General features: G+C 42.3%; 1 protein-coding gene across 1 annotated transcript in view; it reads right to left on the minus strand.

Moving 5' to 3' along the window:
• Positions 1 to 483, minus strand: part of THUMPD2 (THUMP domain containing 2) — a 38530-nt gene extending 38047 nt beyond the window's left edge. The window contains 1 exon segment of the mRNA XM_040224693.1: positions 334 to 483. Coding sequence (XP_040080627.1) covers positions 334 to 459 — 126 coding nt within the window. The 5' untranslated portion in view covers positions 460 to 483.
• Between the last annotated feature and the right edge of the window lie 12964 nt (positions 484 to 13447).

Raw genomic sequence — 13447 nt, forward strand, 5'->3', positions numbered from 1 at the left:
TGGAGAAAGAATTCTTACAGATCTAACTCTAATTATAGGCACTATCAAATATTTTTCTTTGAAGAATCTAGGAAGTAACTCGCATCAATCGCTCTTTAAAAAAAAAACAACCTTCAGCCGTGACAGAGACAGATGCGTCGGGGGAAAGGGCTGGCGGGTCTTTCTGGCAGTAATTAAAGGACCTGCCAGCAGAGCTGGGCTCGCGGGCAGACAGTGAGGGGTTCGCGTCGCTTTCGCGGGTCGAGGGCCGACCCCAGCGGAGAGGGACCACGGGCAGGGGTGGGGCCTGGGCCGCCCTGCTTCTCGCTCCGGCTCGCTGCGAGGCCGACTCACCTGGGTGGCAGCGAGCCGCTCCCGCACCTCCCGCATCAGGAAGGGCTCCAGGCCGCGGCCCGCGGTGCAGAAAAACTGGGCGCCCGCTGCAGGCCCGGAGCGGGGACCTCCGGGAACCACCGCCATGGCAGCTCGGGGTCACGTGGCCTCGGGTGCGCGCGGCGCGGCCCCGAGGTCCCGGAGGCGGCGCGCAGGGCCCGAAGGGCCGGGTGTTGCCAAGGGCGAGCCAGGCCGGAGGGTCCCAGGAACGTCTGATCGGCTGGGAGGGGCCCTGGGGGTCTACTAGGTTTACGGATTGGAAGCTCGTTGATGAGGCATCTGGAATTATTTAGACTCCCAGGTGGAGGGGATGTGATTGGGATATATAACTGGGAAGAATAAAGACTCATTCATCTGTTAGAGCCTTAGATGCTATCATGGCACATCTTTGCCTCTGATATCATGGCTTCGCTATGCTAAAGAAATGAATGATGACTATAGAAAAGCAACATAAAGTGTGAAAGACTGGAGGGAATAACTGATGGCGTTGCTTAAAATATCCATTAGATTTTACCTCAGTTCTTCCCCGGTAGTGAGATAGGGGATAAGATTACTGGTTTGTGTTAATATTGAGACATCCTATTCCAACTGATGGATTGTTGGTGTATAAAATAAATGAATAATATTTTCAAATCAATATATTTTTAAGGTGGGAAAATGAAGCCTTAAAAATGATTTCCCAAAAAAAAAAAAAAAATGATTTCCCTATAACACCTGTGACTGCTACTCTTTAAATGACTATAACTAAGGAAGATACATCAGTAATAGGTCCTTCTGTTGTACCTTGGAGAAAACAATAAGTCGGAACTTGGATAAGAAGTTGGAACTTGGATAAGAAGGCAAGTAAGAGTATAAATAGTGTACTCTTATTTTTAATCTTTCACTATAATAATATAAACAGGCAATAAAAAAGTATGCATTAGCGTGGGCTTCCCAGGTGGCGCTAGTTGTAAAGAATCCACTTGCCAATGCAGGAGACATAAGAGAGGTGGGTTTGATCCCTGGGTGGGAAAGATCCCCTGGAGGAGGGCATGGCAAGCCACTCCAGTGTTCTTGCCTAGAGAATCCTATGGACAGAGGAGCCTGGCATCCTACAGTCCTTGGGATTGCAAACAGTCAGACACAGACTAAAGTGACAGATACCCAGGCCCGCACTCATTAGCATGACTTTAAAACAAATTATATCTCTGACATAACTTTTAAAAATAAAGATGTGAAATATTTTTCTAAAAGGAGATATACTATCATCTCATTCATCTTCTTATTTTTCAGATAGAGGAAATTGTTGCTTAAAGAGGCTCAGGGACAGTGAGTTAGGGGCATAGCTCAGGCTAGAACCTAGTTCAATTCAGTTCAGTTGCTCAGTCGTGTCCGACTCTTTGCGACCCCATGAACTGCAGCACACCAGGCCTCCCTGTCCATCACCATCTCCCGGAGTTCACTCAGACTCACGTCCATCGAGTCCGTGATGCCATCCAGCCCGTGATGCCATCCAGCCATCTCATCCTCGGTCGTCCCCTTCTTCTCCTGCTCCCAATCCCTCCCAGCATCAGAGTCTTTTCCAATGAGTCAACTCTTCGCATGAGGTGGCCAAAGTACTGGAGCTTCAGCTTTAGCATCATTCCCTCCAAAGAAATCCCAGGGCCAATCTCCCTCAGAATGGACTGGTTGGATCTCCTTGCAGTCCAAGGGACCCTCAGGAGTCTTCTCCAACACCACAGTTCAAACGCGTCAATTCTTCAGCTCTCAGCCTTCTTCGCAGTCCAACTCTCACATCCATACATGACCACAGGAAAAACCATAGCCTTGACTAGACGGACCTTAGTCGTCAAAGTAATGTCTCTGCTTTTGAATATACTATCTAGGTTGGTCATAACTTTTCTTCCAAGGAGTAAGCGTCTTTTAATTTCATGGCTGCAGTCACCATCTGCAGTGATTTTTAACCCCCCAAAACATAAAGTCTGACACTGTTTCTACTGTTTCCCCATCTATTTCCCATGAAGTGATGGGACTGGATGCCATAATCTTCGTTTTCTGAATGTTGAGCTTTAAGCCAGCTTTTTCACTCTCCTCTTTCACTTTCATCAAAAAGCTTTTTAGCTCCTCTTCACTTTCTGCCATAAGGGTGGTGTCATCTGCATATCTGAGGTTATTGATATTTCTCCCGGCAATCTTGATTCCAGCTTGTGTTTCTTCCAGTCCAGCGTTTCTCATGATGTACTCTGCATAGAAGTAAAATAAGCAGGGTGACAATATACAGTCTTGACGTACTCCTTTTCCTGTTTGGAACAAGTCTATTGTTCCATGTCCAGTTCTAACTGTTGCTTCCTGACCTGCATACAGATTTCTCAAAAGCCTTGATTTATACTGTACATACTGAGCTTTGTTCCATTCCTACCAACTCCATCCCTGCTCAGGGCCAGCGTGAGGAACTCCGCCCATGGCAAAGGTCATGAGGAAGGAGGCTTGGCATATGCAAAGGCGTGATCAAGCCTCAGGAAACCCCCTGTTCCCGAGCATCTACCCCAAAACCAGAGTCTGTTTTATGCTCTCCCCCATAACCATTTTTCTCAGAGAAGGAGTAAACGTGCAGCTCCAAGGCAATAAAAATTCCTGGGCGTGACGAGTGTTTCAGCTTACGGACTCCTCTGAAGGTTATCTAGCCCGCCTGTATAGGCCAGCCACATGTGATTGTTTACAGCCTCCCAATCTGAGAGGCATGAGATGTTTTAGACTTACTAAAGGCAAATTCTTTTGGGGAGTTAGAAATTATTAGTATAGTGGGTTGGTTAGGAATTATATTGGTGAAGGGTTTTTCATTTGTTGTGCCAATAATTGCTGCTAATTCTCTCCCCTGGGTGGGACAAGGATGTTTCAGATCAGACCTCTCTGCTGACAGACTAGCTTGTGTGACAGGATTATCCATACTCCTGCCACGACCACATGATTGTTTACTACCTCTCAACCATAAACAGCACAGAGAGTTTTGGAGTATTTTGAGAGTCTTAATTAGCATAGGGCTTTTCTCATTGTTGAGTCAATGATTGCTGCCCGGCCTCCATATCCTTAGGCACCTGGGAATATATTAATCAATGTATTTGGAAGATAGAAAAGGAAATATAGTAGTTTTTGATGTTAGCAATACTAGACTTTTTGAGTTAATGGATTTTCTCTTTTGTAATAGATCACTGTGCTTTGTTATAAATCACTGTGTCCTTGCTATGTAAAAATGTAACTTTATCACTATCTTAAGGCTAAATAGATCTTAAAGGGAGCATTGGTGAAAGGATTTTCATTTGTTGGGCTGATGTTTGCTGCTAAATCTCCATATTCCCTGCCCTTATAATGAATATAACTAACATATAGGAGAAATAAGTATTAACCTTTAAGATTAGTCATGTTAACCTTGGGTTAGATAGATTCCTTTCTTGATTGTAACTCACTACACCCTCACCCTATAGGAATGTAACTTTATTTGGAGGGTGGTGCCTGGTTTAAGAAAAAACACCCTTGGAAAAAATGTTTTTGGTTATCAGAAAGAAAGGATCATAAAACCCCTAAGACCTTTTTTTTTATACATTTATGTGAAGCACCTGATTTTGATAAAGGTCAGGACTGCTGACCCCCGCGTGACTCTGTATTCATCCCTATGTGTAACAAAAGGTATATGAGCAAAGCCAAAAATAAAGAAATCGGATCAGTTTCCGGAAAGACTGATTCCCCCATGTCGCTTCTTTCTTGCTCCCCGTTTCTCTGGCTGAATTCAGCCTCTTTTCTCCACTAATTCTCCTACTACCCTATCCGTTTCTAATCTCTCTCTATATCTGTAATTAAATATGTATTTTTCCAAAGACACCGATGCCGTCCCCGCCTTTGAATCACCCTGGATCCACCGGGGCTGGACCCTGGCACATCCCCTCATCTCCTTCCCTCCCCACTACTCTCCTAAGATAAGGACCAGGCTCTGTCTTCTCCAAGCATTGGGCCAAAACTGGGAATTTCTAGGCCCAAGAGCAGACATTTCCATGCTCCAGCAAAATGTCTTTATATTCATAAAACAGGTAATATTTCTGCACTAAATTAACTATCCAGTCTAGGCCACCTGATTTGATGGACTCTCTTAACAGTATTTGAACAGGTGTTTTTTAAACTCTGAATTTTAAATTGACAACGAATACATCACTTGAAGACTGGAATTCATATTTAATAAACAGCATTAAATTAGCTCTGTAGTTATATAAATCAGATATACAGAAACTACTAAATGTGAATCTCTATCAAGTGTGTCTCCTGTTGTCCACAATAGCATATCAAGTTCAGTTGCTGGATATTCCCCCCCTCTGCCCTGCCCCCTACCCAGCTCATGGTCCACTAGGATATATTGTGAAAATTCTTATGGAGTCAGGTTACATGAGCTTTCCGAACTTCAGTCCTAAAACTCTGCAGCCTTGGCTCAGTTGTGGTTCTATCCAGGAGAGTACATTGCTGGCCAGCCTGAGGCTGGAGGAGTTATTTCTTCTTCTGCCTTGGGCAGCACTGCCGTGACCTGGCCCGTCCTGATCTCTCTATCTCTTGATATCAACTCATATACTTTATGTTCCGATAATTTGCAATTTTTTAATGTTTAATATTCTGAAAAGGCAAAATGATAGGATACTGAAAGAGGAACTCCCCAGGTCAGTAGGTGCCCAATATGCTACTGGAGATCAGTGGAGAGATAACTCCAGAAAGAAAGAAGGGATGGAGCCAAAGCAAAAACAATACCCAGTTGTGGATGTCACTGGTAATAGAAGCAAGGTCTGATGTGGAAAAGAGCAATATTGCATAGGAACCTGGAATGTTAGGTCCATGAATCAAGGCAAATTGGAAGTGGTCAAAGAGGAGATGGCAAGAGTGAACGACATTCTAGGAATCAGCGAACTAAAATGGACTGGAATGGGTGAATTTAACTTAGATGACCATTATATCTTCTATTGTAGGCAGGAATCCCTTAGAAGAAATGGGTCAACAAAAGAGTCATGGTCAACTAGCGTGTGAGATGAGTGCAAGCGGTAGTTTGAGCATTCTTTTGCATTGCCTTTCTCTGGGATTGGAATGAAAACTGACCTTTTCCAGTCCTGTGGCCACTGCTGAGTTTTCCAAATGTGCTGGCATATTGAGTGCAGCACTTTCACAGCATAATCTTTCAGGATTTGAAATAGCTCAACTGGAATTCCATCACCTCGTTGACCATGTTGACGTCATGGCCAACAAAAGAGTCCGAAATGCAGTACTTGGATGCAATCTCAAAAACGACAGAATGATCTCTGTTCATTTCCAAGCCAAACATTCAATATCACAGTAATCCAAGTCTATGCCCCAACCAGTAACACTGAAGAAGCTGAAGTTGAATGGTTTTATGAAGACCTACAAGACCTTTTAGAACTAACACCCCCAAAAGATATCCTCTTCATTATAGGTGACTGGAATGCAAAAGTAGGAAGTCAAGAAACACCTGGAGTAACCAGCAAATTTGGCCTTGGAATACAGAATGAAGTAGGGCAAAGGCTAATAGACTTTTGCCAAGAGAATGCACTGGTCATAGCAAACACCCTCTTCCAACAACACAAGAGAAGACTCTACACGTGGACATCACCAGATGGTCAACACCAAAATCAGATTGATTATATTCTTTGCAACCAAAGATGGAGAAGCTCTATACAGTCAGCAAGAACAAGACTTGGAGCTGACTGTGGCTCAGATCATGAACTCCTTATTGCCAAATTCAGACTTAAATTGAAAAAAGTGGGGAAAACCACAAGACCATTTAGGTATGACCTAAATCAAATCCCTTATGATTATACAGTGGAAGTGAGAAATAGATTTAAGGGACTAGTTCTGATAGAGTGCCTGATGAACTATGGAATGAGGTTTGTGACATTGTACAGGAGACAGGGATCAAGACCATCCCCATGGAAAAGAAATGCAAAAAAGCAAAATGGCTGTCTGAGGAGGCCTTACAAGAGAAGTGAAAAGCAAAGGACAAAAGGAAAGATTTAAGCATCTGAATGCAGAGTTCCAAAGAATAGCAAGGAGAGATAAGAAAGCCTTCCTCAGCGATCATTGCAAAGAAATAGAGGAAAACAACAGAATGGGAAAGACTAGAGATCTCTTCAAGAAAATTAGAGATACCAAGGGAACATTTCATGCAAAGATGGGCTTGATAAAGGACAGAAATGGTATGGTCCTAACAGAAGCAGAAGATATTAAGAAGAGGTGCCAAGAATACACAGAAGAACTGTACAAAAAAGATCTTCATGACCAAGATAATCACGATGGTGTGATCACTCACCTAGAGCCAGACATCCTGGAATGTGAAGTCAAGTGGGCCTTAGAAAGCATCACTACAAACAAAGCTAGTGGAGGTGATGGAATTCCAGTTGAGCTGTTTCAAATCCTGAAAGATGATGCTGTGAAAGTGCTGCATTCAATATGCCAGCAAATTTGGAAAACTCAGCAGTGGCCACAGGACTGGAAAAGGTCAGTTTTCATTCCAGTCTCAAAGAAAGGCAATGCCAAAGAATGCTCAAACTACCGCACAATTGCACTCATCTCACACGCTAGTAAAGTAATGCTCAAAATTCTCCAAGCCAGGCTTCAGCAATATGTGAACCGTAAACTTCCAGATGTTCAATCTGGTTTTAGAAAAGGCAGGGGAACCAGAGATCAAATTGGCAAAATCCTCTGGATCATGGAAAAAGCAAGAGAGTTCCAGAAAAACATCTATTTCTGCTTAATTGACTATGCCAAAGCCTTTGACTGTGTGAAAGTGAATTGAAAGTCGCTCAGTCATGTCCAACTCTTTGCAACCCCACAGACTGTACAGTCCATGGAATTCTCCAGGCCAGAATGCTGGAGGGGGTATCCTATTCCTTCTCCAGGGGATCTTCCTGACCCAGGAATCAAACCTGTGTCTCCTGCATTGCAGGTGGATTCTTTACCAACTGAGCTACCAGGGAAGTCCCTGTGCTGTGACTGTGTGGACCACCCTGAAAGTGATGGGACTACCAGGCCACCTGACCTGCCTCTTGAGAAATCTATATGCAGGTCAGGAAGCAACAGTTAGAACTGAACATGGAACAACAGACTGATTCCAAATAGGAAAAGGAGTACGTCAAGGCTGTATATTGTCACCCTGCCTATTTAATTTATATGCAGAGTACATCATGAGAAATGCTGGGCTGGAGGAAGCACAAGCTGGAATTAAGATTTCCGAGAGAAATATCAATAACCTCAAATATGCAGATGACGCCACCCTTATGGCAGAATGCGAAGAAAACTAAAGAGCCTCTTGATGAAAGTGAAAAAGGAGAGTGAAAAAGTTGGCTTAAAACTCAACATTCAGAAAACTAAGATTATGGCATCTGATCCCATCACTTCATGGTAAATAGATGAGGAAACTGTGGAAACAGAGACTTTTTTTGGGCGGGGGCGGGGCTCCAAAATCACTGCAGATGGTGACTGCAACCATGAAATTTAAAGACACTTGCTCCTTGGAAGAAAAGTTATGACCAACCTAGACAGAATATATGGAGAAGGCAATGGCACCCCACTCCAGTACTCTTGCCTGGAAAATCCCATGAATGGGGGAGCCTGGTAGGCTGCAGTCCATGAGGTTGCTAAGAGTCAGACACGACTGAGTGACTTCACTTTCACTTTCCACTTTCATGCATTGGAGAAGGCAATGGCAAGCCACTCCAGTGTTCTTGCCTGGAGAATCCCAGGGATGGGGGAGCCTGATGGGCTGCCGTCTATGGGGTCGCACAGAGTTGGACACGACTGAAGCAACTTAGCAGCAGCAGCAGCAGACAGAATATAACCATCTAGTCAAAGCTATAGTTTTTCCAGTAGTCATGTATGGATGTGATAGTTGGACTATAAAGAAAGCTGAGTGCTAAAGAATTGATGCTTTTGAAATGTGGTGTTGGAGAAGATTCTTGAGAGTCCCTTGGACTGCAAGGAGTTCAAACCAGTCTATCCTAAAGGGAATCGGTCCTAAATATTCATTGGAAGGACTCATGCTAAAGCTGAAACTCCAATACTTTGGCCACCTGATGAGAAGAACTGACTCACTGGAAAAGATCCTGCTGCTGGGAAAGATTGAAGGTGGGAGGAGAAGGGGACGACAGAGGATGAGATGGCTGATGGAATCACCAACTCAATGAACATGAGTTTGAGTAAACTCTGGAATTGGTAATGGACAGGGAGGCCTGGCGTGCTGCAGTCCATGGGGTCACAAAGAGTGAGACATGACTGAGCGACTGAACTGAATGTTCTGGCGTAACATTTTTAAAAAATAATTTTTTACTGTGCTGAGTTTTTGTTGGCTGCACACAGGCTTTGTCTAGTTGCTGCAAGCAGGGGCTACTCCTCACTGTGATGCTCAGGTTCTATTGTGGTGGCTTTTCCACTTGCACAGCACAGGCTCTAGGGATGTGGGCTGCAGTAATTGTAGCTCATGGCTCAGTTGCTCCTCAGCATGTAGGATTTTCCTAGACTAGAGATCAACTCCCTGTCCCCTGCATTGGTGGATGGATTCCCAACCACTGGACCACCAGGGAAGTCCTGATAATTTGCAACTTTGCCTACTATTTCTCCTTTGCTCATCATCCATTCTACACACTTTATAAATAATGTTTCTTAACCAGAAATATTCCTCAGAATGACGTGGGGAGTTGTTTTCAATAAGTCAGTCTTCAATACGTCATCCCCTGTATTCTGGTATAGTTGAGTGGGGTTGGTGGTGAGCCAAGGCTCGTCTTCCCATGAGGGAACCAGAACTATATACCAACCAATTCAACTGCCAACTTTCCCCAAATGCCCACTCTTTCCCCTCTCTCAGACCTTCACTTATACTGTTCCCTGTGTCTAGAACTTGCTTCCTTTTCTTCTCTTTAAGCCTAAGCTAGAATACCACATCTTCTTTTTTTTTCTTTTTTTTTACTTTGCAATATTGTATTGGTTCTGCCACATATCAACATGAATCTGCCACAGGCATACACGTGTTCCCCATCCTGAACCCCCCTCCCACCTCCTTCCCTGTACCATCCCTCCAGGTCATCCCAGTGCACCAGCCCCAAGCATCCTGTACTGAACCTGGACTGGTGATTCGTTTCTTATATGATATTATACATGTTTCAGTACCATTCCCCCAAATCGTCCTACCCTCTCCCTCTCCCACAGAGTCCAAAAGACTGTTCTATACATCTGTGTCTCTTTTGCTGTCTCACATACAAGGTTATTGTTACCATGTTTCTAAATTCCATATATATGCATTAACCCTGGGATTTCTTTGGAAGGAATGATGCTAAAGCTGAAACTCCAGTACTTTGGCCACCTCATGTGAAGAGTTGACTCACTGGAAAAGACTCTGATGCTGGGAGGGATTGGAGGCAGGAAGAGAAGGGAACGACAGAGGATGAGATGGCTGAATGGCATCACCGACTCGATGGACGTGAATGTGAGTGAACTCCGGGAGTTGGTGATGGACAGGGAGGCCTGGCGTGCTGCATTTCATGGGGTCGCAAAGAATTGGACACGACTGAGCGACTGAACTGAACCGAATACTGTATTGGTGTTTTTCTTTCTGGCTTACTTCACTCTGTATAGTCGGCTCCAGTTTCATCCACCTCATCAGAACTGATTCAAATGAATTTTTTTAATGGCTGAGTAATATTCCATTGTGTATATGCACCACAGCTTTCTTATCCATTCATCTGCTGATGGACATCTAGGTTGCTTCCATGTCCTGGCTATTGTAAACAGTGCTGTGATGAACACTGGGGTATACGTGTCTCTTTCAATTCTGGTTTCCTCGGTGTGTATGTCCAGCAGTGGGATTGCTGGGTCATAAGGCAGTTCTATTTCCAGTTTTTAAAGGAATCTCCACACTGTTCTCCATAGTGGCTGTACTAGTTTGCATTCCCACCTACAGTGTGAGAAGATTCCCTTTTCTCCACACCCTCTCCAGCATTTATTGCTTGTGACTTTTGGATCGCAGCCATTCTGACCAGCGTGAGATGGTACCTCATTGTGGTTTTGATTTGCATTTCTCTGATAATGAGTGATGTTGAGCATCTTTTCATGTGTTTGTTAGCCATCTGTATGTCTTCTTTGTAGAAATGTCTGTTTACTTCTTTGGCCCATTTTTTGATTGGGTCGTTTATTTTTCTGGAATTGAGCTGCAGGAGTTGCTTGTATATTTTTGAGATTAATTTGTCAGTTGCTTCATTTGCTATTTTTTCTCCCTTTCTGAAGGCTGTCTTTTCACCTTGCTTATAGTCTCCTTCATTGTGCAGAAGCTTTTAATATTAATTAGGTCCCATTTATTTCTTTTTGCTTTTATTTCCAGTATTCTGGGAGGTGGGTCATAGAGGATCCTGCTGTGATTTATGTCAGAGAGTGTTTTGCCTGTGTTTTCCTCTAGGAGTTTTATAGTTTCTGGTCTTACGTTTAGATCTTTAATCCAGTTTATTTTTGTGTATGGTGTTAGAAAGTGTTCTAGTTTCATTCTTTTACAAGTGGTTGACCAGTTTTCCCAGCACCACTTGTTAAAGAGATTGTCTTTTCTCCATTGTATATTCTTGCCTCCTTTGTCGAAGATAAAGTGTCCATAGGTGCATGGATTTATCTCTGGGCTTTCTATTTTTTCATTGATCTATATTTCTGCCTTTGTGCCAGTACCATACTGTCTTGATGACTGAATACCGCATCTTCTATGATGCTCTTTTCTTGCCTTTACTACATAAAATTATGTTTTATCATTTATTTATTCATTCATAAATATTTATTGGTTCCATGGCAATGTCAGTTGATATGATAAGGTCCCAGCCTTTGAGAACCTGTCAGTTTAATGGGAAGCAATGTGATGGTGCTGGATTGCCCCAGAGAGACATATAAGGGATGATATATAAACTATGACATGTGGGAAGGAAGGAAAGCAACTGGGCCTGACGTATAGTAGGCACTTTATAAATAAAATTGAACAAATGAACTTATTCTGAAGTTGAGTGAGCATTTATTCTGTTTGTGGCGTCTCAGCAACTTTTGAGCATCTTTGCCAAGTCAGGACATTCTCTGCCTTTGGAAGCCCACCTCCCTAAGGTAGATTTACAGGTGATGGGCACTGTGGAGGTATGATGAACTCTTGTTCACACAGGCCATCATAGTAACTTACAAAGAGTAGAATTTTATAAATATTTTTAGAGTTCAGTTGAATTGTGGCATTGTGGTAAAAGCTTAGATGCAGAGGTCTGCTGGATACATGCATTCCAACCAAGTCAATGCAGCTGTGAAAGAATAAACATATTTTTATGTTTGCAATGGCAAAAGCGCTTTGGAAAAAAGCTCCTGGCTACATACTGATCATTTAAGCCATTTACATGCACACAGTAATCATCCTGAGTGTACGGTCAAAAAGAGAAAATTTAGCAGAAAATTATTGCATTATGTATGTAAATGCTGCCTTTAAAAGCATTATTTATTCATTAGTGTTTATATCTGTGTAATTTTTGTGTAGCATCAAAATTCAAAAGATGCAACTGCTATGCTTGATCTAGAGAGACAATTCTTTTATAGATATTATCTTTCTCTAGTTATGCAGTACATGAAATTCTTTTGATGTACAAATAAAGCCTACTATATTCAGTGCTTCTTTCAGAAAAGTATGCTGAGTGTTTAATGCATGTTTCAAAACACTAGGGTATTTGATGTGATTTTATTTGTTTAAATGTATTTTGAGCCTATAAAACCATATTTATATTTGATAGACCTTTATAGTGTCCCAGTTAGAAGAGAGTTTGGAAATTATTTCTTCGATGTATTTGCTGACTGAAAGAATGACTGAGTCTACAATTTTCTTCAGTTTACTTTAATGGGCTATATTGCCTAAATAAAACAAAGCCACTTTATTCTCGCAGTTATACCCACTTTACTGAGGCTGCTGTTTTAATATTCCTTTTCTTGTGCTGCATTTGTGTGTATGTTCACTGTGAACTGTTTTCCTTGAGAGGTTTGCTCTTACCTGTCTTTCTATTTCCTAGTCCAAAGAAAGCTCTAGAAATTTCCCAAACCACCTAGGATAGCCATATTTTTATATTCCCCCCCTTTCATTTTCTCCTGCTACTGCTTTCTAGTAGATGGCCATTTATTTTGCCTGGTTTATTAGTGGCCATTAAAAAAAAGTCCCCTTAACACTCAAGCAGACATGAAGTACAAGTAAACAAAAGCAACCCAAGGACAGATTTTATTTCTTCAAAAGTACAGAAAAAACACCCTGTTTTAATGTGAATGGTATTTGGCAGAATAGAATATGGAGATTTTATTAGAATGTTGGCTTGATTCAGTCACTTTCCTCCCATTGTTGGCATGAAACGTTGGGAGTGGAGTGTGGAGCGAGCAAACTTACTTTATTATGTATTCATATCTTTCTGTTTTTCTTTTTGTTGAAGGGTGATAATTCTCTGCTGCCCACAGAGATTTTGTGCTGCTTTGAAAAACAGATTTTTTTTTTAGCACTCTCGGAAAATTCTTTCTGATACATATCCACACATAGTCAGCCTTGTCTTCCAACAATTTTCTGTAAAAAATTTTTGTGCTGTGCTAAGTCGCTTCAGTCATGTCTGACTCTTTGTGACCCTATGGACTGTGGCCCACCAGGCTCCTGTGTCCATGGGATTCTCCAAGCGAGAATACTGCAGTGAGTTGATCTCTCCTCCTCCAAGGGCTGTTCCCAACCCAGGGATCAAACCTGAGTCTCTTAGGTCTTCTGTTTTGGCAGGCAGGTTTTACCACTAGTGCCACCTGAAATTTTAATAACTAAGAATATTCTATTTATATTTAATGCTATAATTTTTAATTACAGTATTAATTACTTGGCTTAACAGAAAAATAGTACAGATTCAAAATAAAGGCTGCAATCTGTAGCACTAACTTAGGCAATTGTTTGAGGCTTTCATAAAATACCTTCAGAACAGGACATAATGTTGGAAATTATTTGGTACTGCATGAACTTCTAGATCCCAGATAAAGGTATTTG

This window comes from Oryx dammah, unplaced genomic scaffold, assembly GCF_014754425.2.
Source record: "Oryx dammah isolate SB20612 unplaced genomic scaffold, SCBI_Odam_1.1 HiC_scaffold_25, whole genome shotgun sequence".
Taxonomy (NCBI): domain Eukaryota; kingdom Metazoa; phylum Chordata; class Mammalia; order Artiodactyla; family Bovidae; genus Oryx; species Oryx dammah.